This window comes from Ursus americanus, chromosome 3 (assembly GCF_024610735.1).
Source record: "Ursus americanus isolate L20-20 chromosome 3, mUrsAme1.1.p, whole genome shotgun sequence".
In the NCBI taxonomy this organism is placed as follows: Eukaryota; Metazoa; Chordata; class Mammalia; order Carnivora; family Ursidae; genus Ursus; species Ursus americanus.
The window spans coordinates 82,188,754-82,213,766 of NC_142129.1; the positions used below are offsets into that span (position 1 = coordinate 82,188,754).

A 25,013-nucleotide genomic window follows, 5' to 3' on the forward strand; every position below is an offset into this window, starting at 1 on the left:
ATTTAAAAAATATGTATCTCTTGATAAAATACACAGATGGCACTTAAGAAGTTAAAATATAAGAATACAATCCACACACCTTTCAGAAAATAGAGATAGTTCTTGGTTTAGGTGACACCTATTTTATTAAATACTATATAACAAATATCCCCTATTACATGGAATGAAATTAAATCTACACTATCATAAGATAAAAAGCCTCAATTCTCCAAAACTCATCTATCCAACTATTACAACTCAAGGCAACAGGATAGGGGAGGAAACAGATGTTTAAAGACTCTAGATAGCTGAAATAAATGCCGTAAGACCATGACTCATAAAAGGTTCCCTTCGGACACGTGTTTCTACATTAGGCACAATTCTCACTAACCTCTGAAATCATAAAGGATAAGAAACTACAAATTTGAAGGGGGAGGAGTAGCAAGAAGCAAGCATACATAGCTGCAGCTCCCCTAGGACATCAGTATTATAGCATCATAATGACAAACCTAGACTGAAAAAGTGTATCTTCATTAAAATCTTGATACCCAAAACTAAAGGCTTCCATTATCTAGAAAAATCACCTATCTGGAAAACCTCACATCCTGGTGATACTGGACATGAGATTACCGTATTTTTTTTTCACTTCAGTAAACATTAATCATACCATCAGTTTTCTGATGCAGTTAAAAAAATTACTAGAAAATATCAAAACGTGTCATTGCTTTAAAACATATCCTATAGGCTTCCTAAAAGAAAAACGCATTGTTACAAAGAGTACACATATTTTTCCTCCCCATTTAGGTATAGCTCTTTCAAAAGACAACACAGTAAAAGAATACTTATTTATATATTTGCAAATTCTTATATTTCAATAGTTCATATTTAAATAGTGCCTGTTAGAACAGATAGATCATTTTTAATCTCAATCTCCTCCCTCCAGCTCCTTCCCCCCTCTCCCCCCACCACTGGCAAAAAAAACCTACCAACATCATGACTGCATGTTTATCTTTCCCCTCATATATTCTCTATAAATATAAAGGGAAAGAAAAAAAACAGGAAATAGGAGACTTCTTGTACCCACTGCCAGTAAGTGCCAATAACAAAATCTCAGAAATTTTGGTTAACAAGAAATGAACTGTTTAATTAAATTATGTTTAAACTAAAATCCTAGGGGTGCCAGTCAGTTGAGTTTCTGCCTTCTGCTCAGGTCATGATCCCAGGATCCTGGGAGTGAGCCCTTGCATTGCTGTCCCCTCCTCCACTCAGTGGGCAGTCAGCTTCTCCCTCTCTCCCTCCACCAACTTATGCCTGTACTTTCTCTCTTTCTTTCTCCATCTCTGAAATAAATAAAATCTTTAAAAAATAAATTAAAATCCTATTCATTATTCATTACATGAAAAGTAATCTTTAAAACAAATAAACAAAAGACATTATGACTCTGAGGTCAGCCTGCTACCAAAAGAATAACAAGTAGCCTTTCTGACAGGGAATACACTGCCAAAAATAAATCTGTAAGACTTAAAACTGTTTTATGTATAAAAATTGCTACAACAAAGGAAGAAACAAATATGGTAATAAGTAATTTAAAAAAAGCAAGAAGAACTGGGAAGAATTTGGGAAACTTGCTGTTTCCCAAAATATGTTTCCTGATATGGCAGCCCCTGAAAAGAGGATTCTGTGGAGTCCAATAAGTTTGGAAACTCCTCTGTTTGGGAGGTTTACCACACACACCAACTATTATTGAGGTTTCTGAGAAGTCTCACGGTAAACATAACTTATTTGGCTCAGTATTACACAAAGTATTCTGACTTTGAAACCTGTTTTTCTCATAGTTGTTTTAGCATATCTATCAACATCTCAAGACATTAAAAGTTCCACAGAATAACAGTGAACCATAATAAATACAGATGATATTACAGATGTTCCTAGCTAGCATCAATCTGAAGAAAATACCAAAACAGGATAGTTATCAGAACAAAAATTGAGGGGGTGAGGGCAGAAGAGGCTGTTGGTTCAACTCTGCTTGGTGTTTTAAGGGGAGGGGTAAAGGAGAGGGAGTCTTATTTTAAAAACCAAGGTTTAGCTCATCACATTCTTACTGAGGCAATCTAAAATTTAACATAAATGAGTGTGCCACAAGAGGGAGCCATTTCCCATCACATCTGGCATATCCTTTCAAATCAAAATATAACCGGTAATGATATTTAGTCAACATTCTATTTCAAAAATATCCATATAACTTCAACTAAAATAAGGATGAAAGTGTTCTTATTCATTTTAAAATCAGTACAATAAAGGAAAAAGTCCCCTTCCCCAATTAGAGCATCTGATACCTGCCACAGTAATATTTTGTACAGAACAGCTCATAAGCATTCAAGGAAGATGTGACAGGCACAAATAGTCAAAATGAGAATTTAGTACAAAGGCAGCCAATGGTTCAAAGATGGCATATCGAATGGTCTTTATTGGCCTAGGACAGTGAATGAGCCCCAGCAAGAAGTCAACAAATGTTAATTCTCTCTTCATTTTGCAGAGGGGCAAAGCTTAACAGATCAGATCAGATTTAATAATTGTTTCGCTATTAAGATACTAGCCACTTAATCATGAGTTAATACCCTGACCTTAGTTATTTCATACAAAACTGAACTTAGAAGCAGGATAAAATAAAAAAAAAAAACCAAGATACGGAGCTTGGGGCAGGGGAAAGGATGGTTAGAAGACAATTGCTCCAGTTTTCATATTCTCACAGCTCTAACTACAGGGTTCAGAGTATATGCTAATTAAATACTGAGGGAAAAGAAAGAAATCTCACTTATTCCTTGACACACAAAACTCCTGTCTTACTTGCCTTTTTGTTTCCCTACAATCGAATGAATATTTGAACAAAGTGGAGATGGTAGAAAAACTAGGACAAATGTGGAAGTTGCAAATGGCCAAAAATTCTTCTCAAGTATGTATGCTCACTTCTGAGCATCATGACTGCACCAGTCCTATCATAGTGAAGTGAATGTGGGTTTGGCCATTTCACTTCCTTTGGCCAATGGACATCAGCAAACAGCACAAGCAGAGGCTTGCGCACTGGGGATTGCCCTTTTTGCTCTACAGAATCCTACAACAACCATCGTGTGTATGAGCCCAGGCTAACCTGCTACATGAGAGAAATGTGATCATCACTCCAGCTGGCACTGCACCAACCACCAGACATACAAGCAAGATCTCCTAATAAGACCAGCTGACTTGCCAACCACCAGACACGTGAATGAGGCTATCCAGCCCCAGCCAAGATGACCAAGACCATAAGAACTCTCCAGACAGCCCAAAGAACTGTGAGAAATCACTTTAAGCCATTACATTTTCAGGGTTTTGTTTTCTACAGCAAAAGAACTGATATAGATGGGTTATGAACTTACAATAAAAATCTGTGTATATGTTTCTATTCTCAAAGACTTCCATCATACAGTTTAACTAACATTAGATCACTAACCTCAGAGCCACTAACCTCTAATCACGACATTAGAGACATGACCTATTAAAACAATATATAATTTCACACGGTCTTTAAATTTTTCATGCAACTTGCAAGGATACAGATGGAAGATGGAAAACATTATACAAGTAAAAAGAATTCCAAAACCAGAAGAATTCAGACTAGGATGTCTTGATCTTCTGTCACTGCTGTGTGTGTGTGTGTGTGTGTGTGTGTGTGTGTGTACTGTTGTATACACATGCAGACACATAGCCACCAAAAAAACTCAAATTAACATGTTTTAAGGATAAAGGCTAAACAGGTGCAAAGATGAGTTTTTGTGACAGCTACAGAGTAATATTACAAAGATAAACACTATCACTATAAAGATCATAGAAGTGGCTACATAATTTGTCATCATTCGATTTCCACAGAATTGAGGGCAAATGAATTTTGGTTAAATTCTGGTTGCTCAGATTTTAATTGGGAAGGAAGGAAGGAAGGAAGGAAGGAAGGAAGGAAGGAAGGAAGGAAACTAGTCTCATGAGGATGGATCTAGTTTGGGTTCCACAAGCCACTGGTAGGGCCACCAGGTTGCATTATCAACAGCTGCAGTAACAATTTGTCATCATAGACAGTGGCCCTGCTTGGTGGTATTAATTCTTTGAGTCTGATCTAAACTTGAGCATATGAGGACCTGTTTTAAAGTTGAAATTAAAGAGGTTTTATTTACATTTCAACCTTCAATATTTGCACAGAGTACAATATTATAATGCAAGAAAACACAAATATTTTATTATTATATATACTATTTTATCCACAAAAAAATAGTGCTAATTCATTACACAAATACTCATTATCATTATCGTGAATTTCTTTAATGCTGCTAAATGTATTTTCCAAACTAAGATTAAATAAAAATAACAAAGGTCATATTTGTACCCTTCTCTATCAACTCATTCAATTACCTCTTCTCACATGTTTCTATATCTTTCGAATACTGCTTTGCAGACTGGTTTTGATTGGATCAAAGGTTTTTCAGAATATAAAAGGTAGAAAGGGGAATTAAAGGGTAGCTACTAGATTACAAAACTTTAAAATTCAAAACTTCTCTACAGCTCTGCTTTCCTCTGCTCTTTAAAAAGCTCTCTCTCAAACACAGCAGGTTCTACTGAACCTAACCTCCTGAACTTTGTTAACAAGAAGTTACGACCAAATCATCAAGATGGAACATGAATTTGGCTTTATTTCCCACAACAAGTGAAACTACATTCCAATACTGATACCTCCTTTCCTTTCTCCCCTAGAATACTAACACACAAATAGTTCAATTAAAATTACCTCAACCAATTCTTTTGGTGAAGACAAATTCACATGGCAGTATGTAGGCAAATTCATTTGACATCACCAAAATACACAGCTTCACTATATAATTCTACTAACGAGCATGCATGATGCACAATAAAACCATAGATAAGGGGAAGAAGGATGCTGGAAGAGAAATAAGGTACAAGATACATTTTTAATTTCTCAAGATGAGTGTTAATGTTATATTCTAAAAGGTACTCAGAGCTTCCAAGTTCTCTAAAAAGAGTGATCAATAAAATTAAGTCCTCAAATACCTAGGAATAAATATCAAAGGATGTGTAAGATCTATAAGATGAAAAAAATATATATATTATCAAGAGAAAATAAAAGACAAATGAAGGGAAATACCATCATCACAGGCTGGATGATTCAATACTGTAAAGACATCAATCCTACCCGAACTTGAACTACAACTTCAATGTAATCCCAATCAATATCCTAAGCAGATTCTTCTGTGGAATCAGACAAGCTAACTGTAAGGTTTATATGGAAATATAAAGAGCCAAAAAAATCTTGAAGAACAGCAAAACTGATACTTATTCTACTAGATACCAAGTTTTATTATAAAGTTACGGCAATTAAGACAAATAGAATAATGAAATTAGAGAGAGTCCAGAAACACCATATATATGATTCAGCTGATTTATGACTAAGATGACATGGCAATGTAATATGGAATAGGTGCCTTTTCAATAAATGATCATGTTCCCTGAGCACCTATATGGAAAAATATGAACTGTGACATTTACCTCATACCATACACAAAAATCAACTCCAGAAGTACTGTAGAGTGAAATGCAAAACGTAAAACAATAAAAGTTTCTGAAAGAAAACTTCAGAGAATACATTAATAACCTGGGGTAGGCAAAGATTTCTTAAACAGGACACAAAAAGCACTTACCATAAATGGGGAAAAAAAAATTGTGAGATCACATTAAACTTAAGAACCTTTTTTTTCTTTTAAAGATTTTATTTATTTATTTGACAGAGAGAGAGTGAGAGCACAAGCCGGGAGACAGAGAGAGGGATAAGCGGGCTCCCCGCTGAGCAGGGAGCCCAATGCAGGCCCAATAACAGGACGCTGGGATCAGGATCTGAGCTGAAGGCAGACACTTAACTGACTGAGCCACTCAGGCGCCCTAAACTTAAGAACTTCTAGTCATCAAAAGACACTCTTAGGAATGAAAAGGCAAGCCACTCAGTGAGAGGACATATTTGCAATATATAAGGCTGACCAGATTCTTACCAACAATGTATTAAGAAGTCCAACAAACCAATTAGAAGAAAAGCCAAAGGAAAATGTACAAAAGAGTACACTAGTTTTAGAAAGAGGATATCCAATTGGACAATAATTATATAAAAAGGAGCTTGACTTCCTTAGTCATCAGGGAAATGCGAATTAAAACCACAATGAGATACAACTACACAGCCACCAAAATGGCTAAAATGGAAAAGACAGACACTAACAAGTGTAGCCAAAGATGTGGAACACTGCTGGTGGGAATGTAAACTGGTAAAATAACTTTGGAAAACCCGTAGTATCTAAGTAAATCTGAACATGTGCATACTTTTTGATCCTGCAATTCCAATCTTATATACATACCCAACAGAAACAAATGCATATGCCCACCAAAACACATGAACAAAAATATTCACAGGACCCCTGTTGTAACCACCACAAACTGGAAACAAATATCCATCCACAGTAAACAGAATAAATTGTGGTTTATTCATACAATACAATGCCATACAGCAACGAGAAAATAAACTGTTGTTATGTACAAGATGGATGAATCTCACAAACATAATGTTAAAGGAAGGAAGCCACATACAACAACTCACATACTATTTGATTCTATTATGTAAAAGCTCAAAAACAGGCAGAACTTATCTGTGGTATTTGAAGTCAGAAAGTGGTTACCTGGATGTTTGCGTATGTATGGGGGGGCACAAAGTAGTGATAGAGAGGGGTTTGGGGAAAGCTCTGACTACTAGTAATATTCCACTTTTTAAAATCATACGTGTGTTCATTTAGTAAAGCTTCATTAAGCTGTACATTTGTAATTATGTGAATTCTGTGTATGTATACTTCAAGAAAAAGTTTATTTAAAAAAATCAGTTTAACTGGGGGTGCCTGGGTGGCTCAGTCAGTTAAGCGTCTGCCTTCAGGTCAGGTCATGATCCGAGGGTCCTGGGACTGAGTCCCGAATAGGGCTCCCTGCTTAGCGGGGAGTCTGCTTTTCCCTTGCCCTCTGTCCCTCCTCCCTGCTTGTGTTCTCTTTGTCAAATAAATAAATAAAATCTTTACCAAAAAAAAAAAAAAAAAAAAAAGTTTAGCAAAAGCTTCAAAAAGTTTATCTTTAAAAAATTTTTTAATTGAAAATGAAAAACAAAACTATCATATGATCTAGCAATTTCACTTCTGAGTATTTAACCAAAGGAAATGAAATCCCTATCTTAAATAGATAGATGCACCCCCCATGTTTACTGCAGGTCCCTTTCCTCCAGGTCCTGGCAGCCACCAATCTGCTGTTTCTACAGATTTACCTATTCTGGTTATTTCATATAAATGAAATCACACAGTATGTGACCTTTTGCGACTAGCTTCTTTCACTCAACATGATGTTTGAGGGTTCATCTGCACTAAGTATCAGCATGTACTGGTATTTCTTTCCTTTTTATGGCTCAGTAATATCCCACTGTGTGCACATATCATAACTTAGTCAACTCCTTAGCTGTATATAAAGTATTTGTGGTAATTTTTGATCTTCAATATTTGCTGAACTCCCTACCCTAACACACTGTCCCTTGTCTTTCCATCCACCCCGTATCAGAGCTCATCCAGCTACCTACACTAACCCAGTCACACTAAAATGAGTATACAATATTACTACAAATTAAATTTGGAGGAGGTTCTCACATTCAGGACAAGAAAAGTCTTAAGTTATAAACTGGCTTAGCTCTAAATATATGCTTGTTTTAAGTTAGACCCTGTAATTCCTAAAGCATTTTAGGATAAAATAAAAAACTCTATAAATGGTTTAAAAAAAATCATTCTCTGGAGGGATACCACAAATTAGATTAAGAGACCGAGGTTTTCCTGGGAAGAATCAAGAAATCAGAAATAAAAGTAAGTATGTGTGCATGTGACTGGATATCCAGATTATCATTTAAGGTGAAGACTATAACTTAAACATGTATCAAAAAAAAGAAATGCACTCAGAGTAAGTAAAACAGTTCTGGATGAAGATTAAGGAGATTGTGTTCTACCCCTGGTACTGCTACCAACCTTAAAATAGTAAGTTACTCCTATCTATGTTTGTTTGCTTATCTGTAAAGTGAGAAAGGTTGGAATAGATGAACACTAAGATCCCTTTGAGACTTTCTTTTTTCCCTCCTTCCAAACTAGAATGATGTCGATTGAATAACTGGGAACTTCAGCACCCATAAATATGAAAATCGGCTGATCTCCTGGCCTAAGCAGTCCCTGATCTGACAGTGAATAACAAATGGCAATGGCCTTTGAGATGAGCCCACATTCACTTTCAAGAGCTAATGGACTTGACTCTGCCTCTGCTTTCTAAAATCATGTACATTCTACACCACTGAGAAGGGTAGGAAAAGGAAGTTAGCTCCATAAATGCACTGTTACACTAATCTCCTCAAATGAACACAAAATTAACTGACTCCTTTGTACCACAATATATTTAACAGCTAATATTTACTCAGTACCCACTAACTGATGCATCCAGTGTTAAGCAGTTTTAAGGCATAAAGCAAGAAGACAACTTTAGGTGATTTTTAGGTAAGAGAACTGCTTACATGGAAAATACACGGCTAAATTCATCTCAGTCCTTTCATTTCCAAAATAAATACTTGCAAAAAAGGATAAGAGAATCTTATTTCATTAATTATCTTTAAGAAAAAAGAGATTAAGTAGACTCAAATTTAAACTCTTATGGTCACATCAAGAAGGTAATTTATTCTTCATATTCCCAAGACCTGTCATTATATTCTTACCTTTTTATTTCAAATTGATAGCAAAATAAAAAACTGAAACTTGTCTAAAACACAAAACTAAAAGTTAAAAAAAAAAAAAAAAACTAAACTAGAAACCTCTTACCTGAGCATGAAAATTGGACATAGTCGTCGTTTCTATATCCTTCTTTCCTAATATCTCCATTTTCACTGGCGAGTTGGGAAAATTAAATGAAAAGTAGTCTAAAAAGTCAGGTAAATAAGTAGCTGCCCCATGAACAATACCCATTACATAGAAAGCTGCAGAGTTTTCATTTTCGCTGAACACTAGATCCACAAACTCTTCTGCAAACCTCTCCATCTCCACAGGAGACAAGTGGGAGAGTTCATTACTGTAGGCATGGATAACGGATGCGCCTCCATTAGGCTGGTGCTCAATATGAATGAGCTGTTTGAACTCCAAAGTGTCCAACCTTTTCAGGTTATTCTGAACCCGTGGCTCCTTTAATGAGACAAATGGAAACTCACTATTCTCAGGAATTTTGGAATCATAGTTCTTGTTATCCAAACTCTTTCCACTGTAATCCTTTATGTTATCATTTAGGATGCCTTTGGCTTCTTGATCTTCAACATCAGATAGCAATCCTGAGCAGATGGTTTGAATAGATTTGCTATACATTTTTGGACGCTTCCGTTTTTCATTCTCTTTGTGTTTCTTTTTCTTTTTCTTCTTTACTTTTTTAATTTGTAAGTCTTCAGCATTTGTTTTTGGTTTCTCCTTCCCACCTGTTGGGAAAAAATTTCTTTAAAAACTCTGCATTTCAGTTAAAAAATCATGCTTAAGGAACGGTCTTAAAATAAATAAGCAAAGTTTACTCAGATTTAGGTTTATATTTGGGATTTGTTTCACACAGTATTACTAATCATAATTTAGTCTCTTTCCCTTTCTACACACACACACACACACACACACACACACACACACGGGAAGGCCTAAGACAAACTTAAACCTACAGTGTGCAGGTACCATTCTGACAGTCAGTGTTTACTGAAGTAATGAAAGATGTTTTAGAAAGCATAATTTTCAAATTTAAATGCAGAAAATCAGAAATGGGAAGGTGAACAGAGATCAATATGAATAACGCCCTCCAGATGTTTCCCACTGATATATAGCATCATTTTTACTCATCTAAATTCTTCAAAATTGCAGGTGTCAAGACTTATAAAGAGAAAACAACTTGAATAGTAACAGCAACAAACACAGCAATTCCTTAGCTTTTTACTGTATTTCCTCCTTAGTAAACTACTCTCACATCTAAAATGGGCTATTTTAGACGTCCACTAGAGTTTGCAAAATTCCTAATGAAAACCCAACAAGGTACCATAAAGAAGATGACAGAATTAGAATAATTTCTCATGTCCTAAGCATAAATGATACCATGTACTAGTAAAGAAATGAATATAAAAGTAAATGACTGGGGGCATTATAAGCTTATATATTAATGAGCTTCTGCAACTGAAGTCAAGTAGACTCTGCACCCAAAAATTTAGAACTCCAAAAAATAAAAGAGTGATCCACAGAGTCTATACAGCTATAGACTAAGTGTACATATAAACACATAACGTTATCACAATGTATATCTATACAATAAGAAAAAAGAAGAAAGTAAACATCTTCACAAGAAACTATTATGCTCCCTAAGATAAAATGAGAAAGCCATTAAGGTAAGAGTTAAGAAAAGAAGGCATTCACTGTTTCCACCTGTTATTTCACTTTTATAGACAATCTGTTATGAAGTCAGTCTTCCCAATTTGCTTCCTTACCTAAATTTTTCCATATTCACATATGTCTTTTATTCCTGTCTCCAGTGAGTGAGATGTCCTGCCTTGTTTTCAAAAATAAGTCCTTCCCACCAATTCCAAAAACCCTTACAAAAACAGTTCCCTCTCCTCTTCTTTTAACCAAACTTCTCATAAAGAACCATCTATGCCAAGTGCCTTCCGTTTATTACCTTATCATTCTTATCCCTTAAATTCTAGGTCTGCTTCCAGTCTACTCAAATTTACTTTCCCAGAATGTTCAAATATCAAATTCAGCGATATTCTTTCAAATCATTCTTCCTGATCTCTCCAAGTTTTAACAATTATCCAGTTCATCCTTGATTTTTTACTTCCTTATTAATTTTTGGTCTAACAGCCTCATGACCAGCATCCTGAATGCTGGAGCCATATTAATCTTTCTATAAGTTTTATGTATTGTTTGATCATATTCATCCCTTGGGTAAACTTCAAGGGTTTTCAATATGTACCAAATAAAATATAACCACTCCAGTAGGGAATCCCAAGACAACGCTCTCAAGTACTTCATTCTCTGGTCAAGCTGCACTACTTACAATTTCTTATAAGACACTTAGTCTGCCTTATCTTTCTACTACTTACAAAGGCATTTCCTCTCCCAAAAATACCTTTGTCCTGAACTCTTTCTTACCCATTCTTTAAAAACAACTCATATCATTTCCTTCATTTTGCTTTCCCTCATTTCTCTAGTTGGAACTGGAATCACTTCATTCTAAACTCATATAAAGTTATTTTTTTCACTCATTGGATACCTGTATATCAGATGTCCTTCCACATATTGTATGAGTGAAACAAGTAATTTTTATATGAATTCAGAGTGAAGTAATACGTTTTCCCCTGTCATTGTAACCCTCAGGGAACTTAATACATCGTTACAGATGAATATGTAATGAATCCACGAATGAAAAGATTTCTCTCACCAACGAACTGAGGTTTGTGGAATTTTTCATTGTCTCCCTTTCAGCCAAAGTTTCCCACAATATAAATGCCATTAATCCTAATCTTGGAAACAACTAACATAAAAATTCTATCAGGCTGAGGCACCCGGGTGGTTCAGGCGGTTGAGCATCAGACTCTTGGTTTCAGCTCAGATCGTAGTCCCAGGGTCAAGAGAGCAAGCCCTGCAAGCTCCAGGCTCAAGTGCGGAATCTGCTTGGGATCCTCTCTCCTTCTCCCTGCCCTCCTGCTTGTGCACACACTCTTTCTCTCTCTCTCTCAAATAAATAAATCTTTTTTTAAAAAAGAAAATTCTCTCAACTTGACAGCAATTCTAAAAAGGGGAAGTTTAATGTTAACAGTAAACCATCACTTCTAAAAATTCATAAATATGCAATGAAGACTAACTTGGTATAATCATGAAAAGCAAAAATAAAAACCTTTCAACTTTATTGATTACAGAGGTTTGTAAAGTCATAAAATCCCCCTAAAGAGTCTCCTTAGAAGTAAGTAAATATATTAACAAATTCATTCTTGCTACCTAGGATGAACTATCAAAACGTTAGATTCAGGTTAATATCTGAAAAAAAACACGGAGGTAATCAGAATAAAAGATAAAAGAGGTTTTGTATGTAAGCAAAATCTAAATGTGTCAAGGAAAAAAGACAGCAGTGAATTAAAAAACAGAACTTAAAGTTTAAAAGCCTAAGTATAATAACTAAATTGAAAATACATGTAAAATTACACAAGTTAAATGGATTGCCAAAATAAACAATTTCATTTGAATGAAAATGTAAGTTTAATATCCTATTACATTTATGCCTAACACATGTTTAAAAAGTAAAACAGAAAATACCTGGTCATTAGGATACATGTTACTTTGAAATGAAATAGGCACAACACCCTATCTATTTTCTAGTCATGAAGATGGATGAAAACAGCAATAGTATTAAATAGTCAGAAACTGAAAAATGCGAAATAGTAAAAAATCAGTTAAGAGAGTCTCATAATGAGCATTAAGGAATTAAATTCCCAAGACAAACTACTCTGTAATTAAACGCTAAAGTGAGCACAGTATGCAGAAGAGCGTTAACATTAACATGCCTGAGACTGCTAATCTTAGAAAGGCCTGCTGGAAAGGTTGGCCCTTGGCTGGCATCTGAGAAACTTGTTCTTTGGGAACGTTCCCACAATTCCCTGACACGAGTGCCTCACTGTACCTAAACTTTTTGTGTAAACAATATGTATTATATTGAACACCTGTTTTCCTTCAAAGAGCCTGGAATTTTGGTACATGCTAGACAGAAGGTGCCTACGTAACCAACCTCCAACAGAAACCCTGGGCATCAAGTCTCTAATGAGCTTCCTGGTAGACAACATTTCACATGTGTTGTCACAATTCACTACTTCAAAAATTAAGTGTATCCTGTATGATTCCTCTTGGAAGCTTGTGCCTGGTTTCCTCCAGACATTCCCCCCATATGCCTTTTCTCTCTACAGATTTTATTTTGTATCCCCCACGACAGTAAATCATAGCCATGAGTAAATCTATATGCTCAGTCCTATGAGTCCTCTTAGCAAATCACCAAACCTGGGGACCTCTGATGGACAAAGGTAAAATGCATTCTTTACATTTAAACCAAGCCGAGGCACTAGCATTCACTAGATAAATTTTTAAAGTTTTATATAATCTATTATTCATTTCCTGTCTTAGAATGACATATGAAATGCAGTAGACATAAAGTGAGAAAATTTTAAAATATTTTAAGGAAATTAGACAATTTTGATCAATGTTCTTCTCTTGCACTAAAAAGTATTTAAAGTACACCTTTCTCTAAATCCTGTAATTCTTCAAATCAGACCTATATATTTTTAAAAGTATCCTAATAAGCACCCATAACAGAAAGAACAGAAGAGTTATCAGTAATTTGGACCCTCAAAAAGTAAAGATATAAATTGGACAGGGGATCCTCCCTCCACAGATCCATAGATCTACGCACACAGTCGACCCCGGCCAAATACACATACACACAGCATCACAGACACACAAATGCAAAGAGAGGCAAACAGAGATTCAGACACAGAGAAAGATGCACACATACAGCCAGAGAGAGAGCCCTCATTCAAAGACAGAAAAACACACACACAGCAACAGACACAAAAACAATATATGTTGTTAATGACTAATTATACAAAAAAAAAAAAAACCTTTAAAAAATCACAAATTTACTGGCATTTATTCCCACCACTAGCCTTAGTATACTTTTAGTGTTAATAGAAAAAATAATGGCTGTCCAGAAAAACTGGTTCTGATTTCATATCTAATATGGGAATTAATATTTATATAAAACTCCATTATCATACATAGAAAAAAAGTAGTAATTAGCTTAGCTATTTTCAACCTCTGGTCTTTGGGGAATGACTTTGCTGTTTTGCACAGAAATATGTTCACTCTTCCTGACAAGAATTACCTACCTGTGACCTTTGGTACACTACCAATAATCTTGGATATTGGCTTCTTTTAATCCCCATTCCCCCTGCTCACCAGCAAGCTTCTTTGATATACTATAATGATAAAACTTAATCTCAAAAATACTATAATCATAACATCTCTGTTCTTACAACTTTTCACAACGTAAAAATGGCTGGAACATATAAGAATGCTCAGAAAAAGTAGTTGGCAGACAACCATAAAAGGATGAGCTGAATAAGCTTATGTGTCAAATATATTTGTTCCTTTAAACTATTTCTCATAAGCAAATAATCCTATTTTATCAGTGAAAACTATTTACAGGATTTCTGTGTTAATAAAAACATTTTAGGGCACCTGGGTGGCTCAGTCGGTTAAGCAGTTGCCATCGGCTCAAGTCATGACCCCAGGGTCCTGGGATCCAGCCCTGCATCAGGCTCCCTGCTCAGGAGGGGTCTGCTTCTCCCTCTCCTGTGCTCTCTCAAGTAAATATATATATATACTTTTCAGCATGCCCATAATTATGTACATATCCCTAGTCATACTCAATTTGATGCAGTTTTTGATGAAAACCTGAAGGAAATGGGACTGCTGTGAAGTAAGAGCATCTATTTTAGATGTTCAAGCACTGTCATCAAACAATCAATGCCTGAGTAGCCATAGCTTGCAACATTAGCATTATCAGAAGGAGAGAAGTATAAAGACAAAATAAAGGTTGAAAGCCAAGAAGGAAAAAGGGGCACACAGTAAGTAACAGCACACCACCCCCACCAAATTCATTGTTGTTGTTGCAGGACACCAATAACAAAGAGGGCCTTTCCCTGATCATAAACTTGCAAATTGTTTTTAGTGGATAATAACTATAGCTAACATTTACTTGGTGCTTACAATAGGACAGGCACTATTTCCCAAATTAATCGTGTTTTATTCATTTAATTATCTGTATCTTACCCAGTTAGGAGAGAATTTTGTTGTTTTGCAATCACAGAAGCTAATCTTTCATACATGTTTACAAAAAAGATTCATATCTACTTATTATCTGTGGGCCAAATACATTACTTGGCACTTCCACCATACTTTACCTCATTTAATCTTCACAACCCTGTAAAGCACTAATTGAATTACTATTTACCTCTGTTTTACAGTAAATACATTTTCCCCTGCTCATCTCAGAGGTCACTAATTCATTCCCAAAACTATCTCATTCTTTTCCCTTTATCATCACTAGGTTTTCAGTTTAGCTCAGTTCAAAATATCTCCTGGATTTTTCATCTACTTCGCAGTCAAAGTTACTATTGCCTATTACTGAAAAATCTCCATTTTCTGAGGCTATTTTAAATTTTGTTTGTATATGTAATCTTTAGATTCAATATTTCATATTAATGGTATGTAAGGAATCCAACATTCAACTAAGCAACAAGAATTTTCATCACTGTACATTCCACTGGATAAGAAAATGACTATCTGACTAAACCAGTAAAAAATGACTATTTGACTAAACCACCAAACGTAAAGTTAAAAAGCATGAATCATTAGCGGCTGTACAGCACTAGTGTGGTTAGATTGGATTCCTGCCTCAAAGGCTTACAATCTAATTAGACAACACAACAAAAACACTCTGTCAAAAGAAATAGAATAAAAGGACCATGAGCATTAACTAAGTAGCCATCAACTGAAGCTCTGACATGCTTCTTCCAAGGTCAAAAGAATTTTATAAAATATAAAGTTCTGACAATTAGAAAATAGAACTTAAAGTCTGACCAGGAAACATGACAAAGAATGAAATGAAAATACAGAATCTAATATTCTGTTTATCTTACATAATACAAAACTTAACCAGTTACTTCATTACATATACAATACTATAACCTTTTCTTCTTAATGTAGATATGATGGTTTATTAACACATAAATTCAACACCAAATTAATCAAAGTCAATGTGTTTTGATCTATAAATTCTCAACGCAATAGGGGCAGCTAATGAATTTGTTAGCTGTCTAGAAACCAAATTACCATTGATTCTTACCTTGCTACCACAGTGAATTTAAAACTGTCCTTACTTCTATTTCTATCACACATATGCCCTGAAAAAGTTCAGATTTATTTACAGGATCTGTATTATTACCCAACCACCCCCCACCAGGTATAAACAGCAACTGAAAACAAATGTAACAATAGAGAAAACAAAGCAAACAAAAAGAGGATATTCTTTAAGCTTGCAAGAAACACACAATAAAACAGTATACCTTCTAATTCAGCTCAGAGTAAAATGTTCCCTCTATGATACCAAATTATGATATGGTGATTACTGTCAAATATTTTTAAGCTTACTTCTTCTACCATCCCTATTATATTAAAATTGTTTTAGCCTTTTTAGATGATCTAAATATGGGTAAAGACTAGCAATGCAAACACAGAATGAGATAACCTATATTTAAGGAACTTAACATTTTAATGAAGCCTAACCTTTTCTACTTTTCCATAACTCACTAATGAAATATACTAAAGATATTACTATACAGATTAGAACTCCCCGCAATTAAAAAACTTTCCAATTCTTATCATTAAAGTTTATTCTCAGCAAAATTCAGCAACAAACATTTCTTATTTGAATCACTAAGCCAGTAAGTACACTGAGCAATATGATATTGTACAACTAAAATCGCTGAATATAAACTTACTTTTCAGCAAAATCTTTACTTCTCCATTTTCTTTCTTGATCTCATTCATTACTTTATGCTTTTTCTTCTCTCTCTCTTTATCTCTCTCTTTAATTTTGTCTTTGATTTTATCTGAAAGACAAAACAAGGGAAATATTTAAAACTATTTTATAATTTTTCCCCATGAACTATAGTGCAATCTCTAGAATACACCATAAAAAATCAGAATGAAAAACAAACATGCCTTTTGTTCTTCCTTTCAGGTCTGGAGGAAGAGATTTCCAAATTTCCTGAGTATTTAACATAGAACACATAATATATACATAATAACTATCAAAATTCATTATTATACATTTCATTCTACAGATTATTTTTCTTTAAATTCATGACAACCACAATATTAGACTAACTTCAAGTCACTTAAATGACTACCTTTAATAAAAATAGTAAACTGCAAAGGATAAAGTGCTAGCTTTGAAGTTGGCCGTATCTGGATTAATATAACAATGGAAAAATTACTCAACTGTAGTGTCTTAACCTATTAAATGGTGGCTGTTATCTTTCTCACAGGTTACCATAAGGATTAAATGAAAAAATATATAAAATGACTACTCAGAGCCTGGTATATGTAAGACTAGATGTTAGTTCCCTTACCCTTGCTCCTTTTAAAAAGGATAAGACTGATCTGGCTAGCTGGTGATATTAGGGTATTAAAGTAAAAGGTATAAGAACTCTAGGAATCATTGATCTGCATTCTTAAAAATTTTAATTGGAGTTTATAAGATTATTTGATGTCCTATTCTTGTTCAATCAAGCTACTATGCATACAGCAAAATAGAAGATATAGAGGAGAATTTCAAAATAGTAAGGTAGCCTTTGCCCTCAAAAGGCTTACTACTGATTACAAAGTCATGATTGAAGCACATAAAAACTGTAAAATATCTTGTAATGTAACAGAGGTTATATAGTGTATACGCATAATGCAGAATTTCTTAAAATCCTTCCTTACTTTCCTTTCTATAAATACTACCCTAATTCAAGCCCTAATCACCTCATGATTAGATTACCGTCTTGATCAGTACTGCCCAGTAGAAATATAATGCTTACCAGATATGTGAATTTTAATTTTCTAGTAGTCACATCAGAAACAAAAACCAACAGGTGAAATTAATTTTAATAATACATTTTATTTAACCAATAGATCTAAAAATTGTCATTTCAAAATGAAACCAACACTAACAAATTATTATTGAGAACTTTTACATTGTTTTTCACAGTGAGACTTCAAAATCCAGTGTGTATTTTACACTCAACAGTACATCTCAACTCAAAAGTGTTCAACAATCACATAAGACTAGTGGCTACCACACTGAACAACTCAGGTCCAGACTACTTAAACAGATAATTCTCAAAAAATTAAGTCCATCTATATAATAAACATTTTAAAACTTACACTCATTATTAATAAAAAAATGCAAATTCAAATAAGATACTTTTCCTATCAAACTGACAACATGCTTTTTTAAAAGTGATAATACTCAAAGCAGAAGAAAGGATAGTTGATTGTACAGCAAACCAAAATGGGACTCACTGACTTAACAAATATGCATTGCTGAGTATAAGAAAAGGGTTTGGGATACAAAAGTGAGTAAATAAGGTCCTCATCTGTTCATAGATAACTTAAATTCTAGAAATAGATTAAGCTGTTCTCACTCTTCAGACTAGTTTGCTACTCCTACTTTTTGATGTTTAAAGTCCTTGAAATCCTGTCACGGGCTGTCATCCAGCCATGAAGTGTTACACCAAATAGCTGGAACTCAGACACATATATAAGTTAATATTTCTTAAATAAACATACATTTTTAATGAACTATTTATGTATCCTTTAAAAATCACAACTGAAGAAAACAGTCATCTATCTCCACATTTCTTTCCCCAATTATCCCCATTAACTTTATTAACCTTTAAGTGTTATTTCAGTAACTACTGAAATTTGTAAAGTTTATTAAAGTATAATCTACATAAATAAAAAGCGTGTAAGTATACAGTTCAATTTTCACAAAAATGAACAGCACCTCAGGACCCCTCTTATCTTCCCTTCTAGTCTTTGTGCAGCATCCCTAAGGGTAACGACAATCCTGACTTCACCACAAAGAGTAAAATAACTAGAATTTTAATGGCATATATATATATAAAATTATGATATAACATAAACCTACCACAGTCACAAAATATAAATATTTTTCGGAATAAAATTAAACTAGCTTCTCAGGAAATAAAATTATAATACGGTATTATCCAATTTTTAATAAACTTTATTTATAAATATATTTATACATTATAGACCTTATTTTTTAAAGATTTTTATTTATCTATTTGAGAGAGCGCACACGCGCATGCACGTAAGCAGGGGGAGGAGCAAAAGGAGAGGGACAATTAGACCCGAGGCTCAATCTCACAACCCTGAGATCATGACCTGAGTCGAAATCAAGAGTCAGACATGAACTGACTGAGCCAGCCAGTGGCCCCTAGGCTTTATTTTACAGCAGTTTTAGGTTCTCAGCAAAACTGAACAGAAAGTGCACAAAGATTTTCCATACATAACTCCTGCTGCTATACATCCCTTCCTATCTATTTATCTATCTATGAGAGTGAGAGAGTGAGCCAGGGCCAAAGGGAGGGGAGGAGAGAATCTAAAGCAGACTCCATGCTGAGCATGGGGCTGGATCCCATGACCTTGAGATCAGGACCTGAGCTGAAACCAACAGTTGGCCGCTTAACTGCTTAAACAATTATGCCACCCAGGCGCCCCAATATACATCCCAATTTTTTGAAACTATAATTAACAAACACACATTCAAAAATCAGACTGAAAGATAACAGCACAAATTATTAAAAGCCATTATTTTTTTAAAAGTAAATTCTACACCTAATGTGGGGCTTGAACTCATGACCCCAAAATCAAGAGTCACAAGCTCTACCGACTGAGCCAGCCAGGCACCCCTAAAGCCTTTATTTTTAAGTAGCAAAAATCTTCAAAGTTTATGCAATAGGAGCATATTAGTCTCATAAAACAGAAAAAGAATCCTAGAATACGCCTTCAGATATAATATTTAGATAAACTGAATATATGAAAAACATCTAGAAACAAAAACAATGGCATAGTCAAGACATGAAGAGTTACTGACAACGTAACTATAGTTATTACCACCCGATACCCAAAACCTTCTAAGGAAAGGAAGCAAACACAAATCATCCTATATATTCACAGTAGAAAGCATTTTTGTGGGATAACTGCTGTCCCAACCTACACACCTATCTTAATCTTTCAAATCTACCTTTCACCCTTCCTAGAATTTTATGCTTCTTGTCAGGGTATATCCTTTTTCAAAATCTAACTTTAAATGCCTCCATTAAATGTTTAATAATCATGTTACAGACAAAAATGTTGTAATATATGTTTATATGTTAGAGGTAAACAGGTTACAGCTATAACAAAGTGGAAAGCCTACAAGTTCAGAAGACCTAGGTTCAAGTTAAGTTCTGCAACCTTGATAACAAACTTTCATATCTCCCATTTCAGCTGTAAAATGGAGTTCATAGAAAGATTAAATAGGAAATATATACAAAAGCATACGGCAAAGATATAAGCCTTATGAATACAGAATATTATTTATGTCTATCTATCCATAATATTGAGCCATAATAAGCATTTTTTGGTCATAACAATTCAGAACACCAGTGTCTATAAAATCTCAAATCTGTTGTTACATTATAATGCATTCATATACATAAAAGCCACTTCTACATCTTTTCACAAGGAAAACAGCTCCCTGGCATCATGTTTACTGTAATACACTGTTCTTTAAAAAACTATCATTCTTAAAAAGTCATTTCTCTTTATGACCAAGAATTGGTATGGTTTTATCCTTCATGGTCTAATCTAAGGTTTGGAAGGAATTTTTAGCTAATTATTGGAATAAAATTAAAAATTAGTCTACCAAAAGAACAAGAAATTATCTGTTTTGAAAAGTCCAACTTAACATAAGGACTACAAGTTTTATTTAAAAATAAAGTGGGGGGGGGGGCACCTGGATGGCTCAGTAGGTTAAGCGTCTGCCTTCAGCTCAGGTCATGATCCCAGAGTCCTGCGACCTAGCCCTGCGTGGGGCTTCTGCTCAGTAGGTGAGTCTGCGTCTCCCTCTCCCTCCCTCACTGCTCTTGCTCTCTCTCTCTCTTTCAGAAAAATAAAAACCCTTTTTAAAAATTTAAAAATGAAAATAAAAAATAAAAAGGGGGTGAGGGGACAGAGGAAAAACAGATACAAACAGACGCATAATAGAGTTTGAACCTACAGAAGCAGAAAGACTATAAGAATGGAGGAAAGGAGAAGGAATAAATGACTAAGTCATTATGAAACCAGAAGAAACTATAAATTACACATGTGGAAAAAATACACACATGCTGAAGACATACACTATATGTAAAAGTTAAGATATAAAAAACAAAATTGATTAAAATAATTTCAAATAAGATATAAATGGGATTTTCAAACATATATTCAATTTATTGATTTAGCAATATAGTTCAGATTTCATGCACCCAATATATTTCTGTTGAGCACTTATGCAAGAGATAAAAATGAATAATAGTGCTATACTAAAGAGTCTTACATTCAATGATATCATTTGATTCTTATTGTCGGTACCACTATGGAAAACCAGTTCTTAAATGACAAAATCATTGCTTTCATCTGGTTATAATAAAATTGACTAGTCTTCACCTGTATTAAAGTCATTATAATAATATAGAGATGAAAGCACACACACATACACAAATATTAGATGCATCACTTCAGTAAGGAAAAAGTCAAACTTATAAAAACCATTGTCAGAGAATCCTTTTAAGAGATATTTTTAATTTTCTTAGAGAGGGAATGAGGGGGAGAATAAGGGGGTGGGGGAGACAGAGGGAGAGGGAGAATCTTAAGCAGGCTCCACAACCAGCATGGAGCCTGACGGGAGCTAGATCTCACAACCCTGAGATTACGACCTGAGCTGAAATCAAGAAACAAACATACTTAACCGACTGAGCCACCCAGACACCCCTTGAGAGATTTATAATACAACAAAAATTCATTTATCTGGAATCTTAAGAAATCACAGTTTCTAGGTAACAGAAGATTGCCACTATTTTTTAATCATTCTAATTATTTTCAAAAATGTATTACCTACTTCCCTGTTTACAAAAATCTAAGAAATATAATTCAGTCTGTTCATTATGACAAATATTTGAACTCCTCATATTCATATTGATGAACTCAAAAACAAAACAAAATTTACCTGTTCAAAACTAAAAAATAGTATTTGAATATCATTTAATTTTTGTCTCAGGTGTCATTTATCATTCCACGTATGAGAGGTGACAGCTATAACTTCTGGTGGTCACCAATAGGCTCATTCTCATCTGCTCTGTGCTAAGAAATCAGACCAGGTCCATTAATACAGTAGGCAGGTTCTCTCTAGCCTTCTTACAGTAAATTTCACACTGTATTCTTTCTGTTCTAAATGTATCTTTCTCCTCATAATCATTCCTGCCCCCACCACTGTATAGTATATGTTCCTTAATGGTAGAGAAGGCTCTACCTCAATAAATGCTTGTTTGATTTATGAAACAGGTCCTGTGATAAAATAAAAAATTGTTGTGTTATTTTCTACAGTATATCGTGACTTTCTTTCATTTTAGGTGCTCTATGTTGATCTTTGTTAACTCTTCCCTCTTTTCCTAGTCATACCACACAGCAAGGAAGGAAATTCTTACAGCCTTCCAGGAGTAGTTCCTCAAATTTATTTCCCTTTTCTAACTGGCCTGGTTGTTTTTTTAGTATATGTGCTGCCGAAGCGAGCACTGGCCTGGTTGTTTTTGACAAATAAACCCTAAGATTTAATGAAGCTACTCTTCCAAAAACATTAGGGATCCAAATTTTTTCTGTATGTAAGTCTCAATAAAAACAAATAATTTTCCTTAAAAGACCACGGGGCAATTTCTTTTTTATATAGATCTCTTTTTATAGGAAGAGTTCTCACAACATAATAGTTTTAAAAATAAGAAAAAAAGAAAAAATAGAAAAAGAAAACAACAGTGCACGGGTACCTGAGTGGCTCAGTTGGTTGAGCATCAGACCCTAGATTTCGCTCAGGATGTGGTCTCAGAATCTTGAGATGGAGCCCTGCCTCCAGCTCCGTGCTCAGCGAGAGCCTGCTTGGGAATTTTCTCTCCCCCTCTCTCTGCTCCTCCCCCCACCCCCTGGGAGCACAGGCGTTCATGTGCTCTCCTTCTCTCAAGTAAATAAATCTTAAAAAAAAAAAAAAAAAAAAAGGTGCAAAGGATATAAACAAATTCCAAAGAATGTTAATGTCAAATAAACACACACAAAAAAGTTCAACTTATCAGTCTTCAAAAAAACACAAATTAAAACAATATAAAACCATCTTCACCTACTAATTGACCATTTCTAAGAGTAGTGGCAAAGGTGAAGTAAAATAAGCACTTCTACAGAATGATAAATAAGTATAAACTAAGAAGTCTTACTGGAAGGCAATTTAACAATATCCTGGAAAGCATTAAAACTGATCATTCTTGGAGTGCCTGGGTGGCTCGGTAGGTTAAGTGTCAGACTTTTGATTTTGGCTCAGGTTATGATCTCAGGGTAAAGAGATGGAGCCCTGCGGTAGGCTCCATTCTGGACGTGGAGCCTGCTTGAGATTCTCTCTCCCTCTCACTCTTCCCGCCCTTTAAAAAGCAAAAACAAAACAAAACAAGCCCAATCATTCCTATGATCCCAGAATTCCACTGCTAGGATTTAATAAAAAGGAAATAACAAGCCAGCACAAATATACATGTACAGGAGTTTCCATCTCATATTATTTATAATTACAAAAAACAGTAAATAACTTAAATGTTTAATAAATGGAGACTGATTAAATAAATTTGGGTATATTCATTAATAGGAAAATATGAAGCCACTAAAAATCATGTTTGAATAACAGTATCATGAGGTAGAGATAATAGTCATGAAATGTTAGGAGAAAATGACAATTTAACATATATAAATGTAAATCTATAAAATGATCCCATGTCTATCATAGATATATATATCTGTGTAAATATATGCAAACACATATACATATATTTAGGTATATACATCTGTGTATACACACCACACACAGTAGTCTTAAAACAAGGGAAATCGTTTAAAAGTTTATATAAAAAATAGTTGGACTTCGCAATCTTCCCATCCTTGTCCCAAAGAGTCAAGTAATCATTCAATTTCACTCCTTAAGGCAAACATCCACTTCATTTTCAAAAGAAAATGAACAGGCTTGAAATTCAGGTACCCCAGGCAAGGCAAAGGGTGGAGCTAAAAACAAGCTTGAATGTACTTCTCTAAAATGCTTAAACTGAATTGAATCAGGAAATTAAAAAAAAAAAAAAAAAAAAGAACTTTTAGAATTTAAAAATACAATAGCAAAACTGAAAAGCTCAAAAGCTGGAAGATAAAGTTTCTCAGATAATCTTCCAAAAAGAGAGCAACAAGAGAAAGTGGAAAACAGCAGAAAATAAGGTGATCTAAAGGACCAGATTCCCAAAGGATTCAGGAGATCCAATATCAAATTAACTAAAATTTCAGAGAAGGAAAATAGAATTTTATTGGGAAGAAAAATACCAAATTAAATAAACAAAAGAAATTTTCTCAGAAAAGATCAGTCACCAAAATTAAGATTCCATCAAGGGATGAGCACAAAGAATGGAATTCAGTGGTAGCACCCCCTTCCCACACACACACACCAGGCACACCATCATGAAATTTCAATACACTAGAGATAAAGAAAAGATCCTAAAAGTCTCCTAAGGAATTAAAGAAACAAAACAAAACAAAACCAGATCACATATGAAAGATCAGGTAATAGTGTGGAACTCTTCCACATGACAGTAGATGCTAGAAAGCAATACAACAAACAAATCCCCTCAGAATGGTGAATGAAAATAATTTTTAACTTAGAATTCTTTAATCTGCCAAACTATCAATCAAGTATGAGGGAAGACATGATTTGACAAACAAAAATTCAAACATTTTTTATCACACACGCATCCCCTTAGGATATATGCTCAAGAAAATTATAAGGAGCAAACAAAAAAGGAAGAAGGCACAAGACCAAGGAAACAGAAGACCCAGCACGGGAGGGGGGGGGGGCGCACACAAGGAACTATCAGTACGAAAGCTGTGCAGCTGGCT

At 34.6% G+C, this 25,013-nt stretch overlaps 1 protein-coding gene across 1 annotated transcript in view; it reads right to left on the reverse strand.

Moving 5' to 3' along the window:
• RSBN1L (round spermatid basic protein 1 like) overlaps positions 1 to 25,013 on the reverse strand; it is a 63,554-nt gene that overhangs the window by 17,764 nt on the left and 20,777 nt on the right. The window contains exons 2-3 of the mRNA XM_045793399.2: positions 16,739 to 16,849; positions 8,940 to 9,580 (exon numbers count right to left, since the gene is read on the reverse strand). Coding sequence (XP_045649355.1) covers positions 8,940 to 9,580; positions 16,739 to 16,849 — 752 coding nt within the window. The remainder of the gene's footprint in view (positions 1 to 8,939; positions 9,581 to 16,738; positions 16,850 to 25,013) is intronic.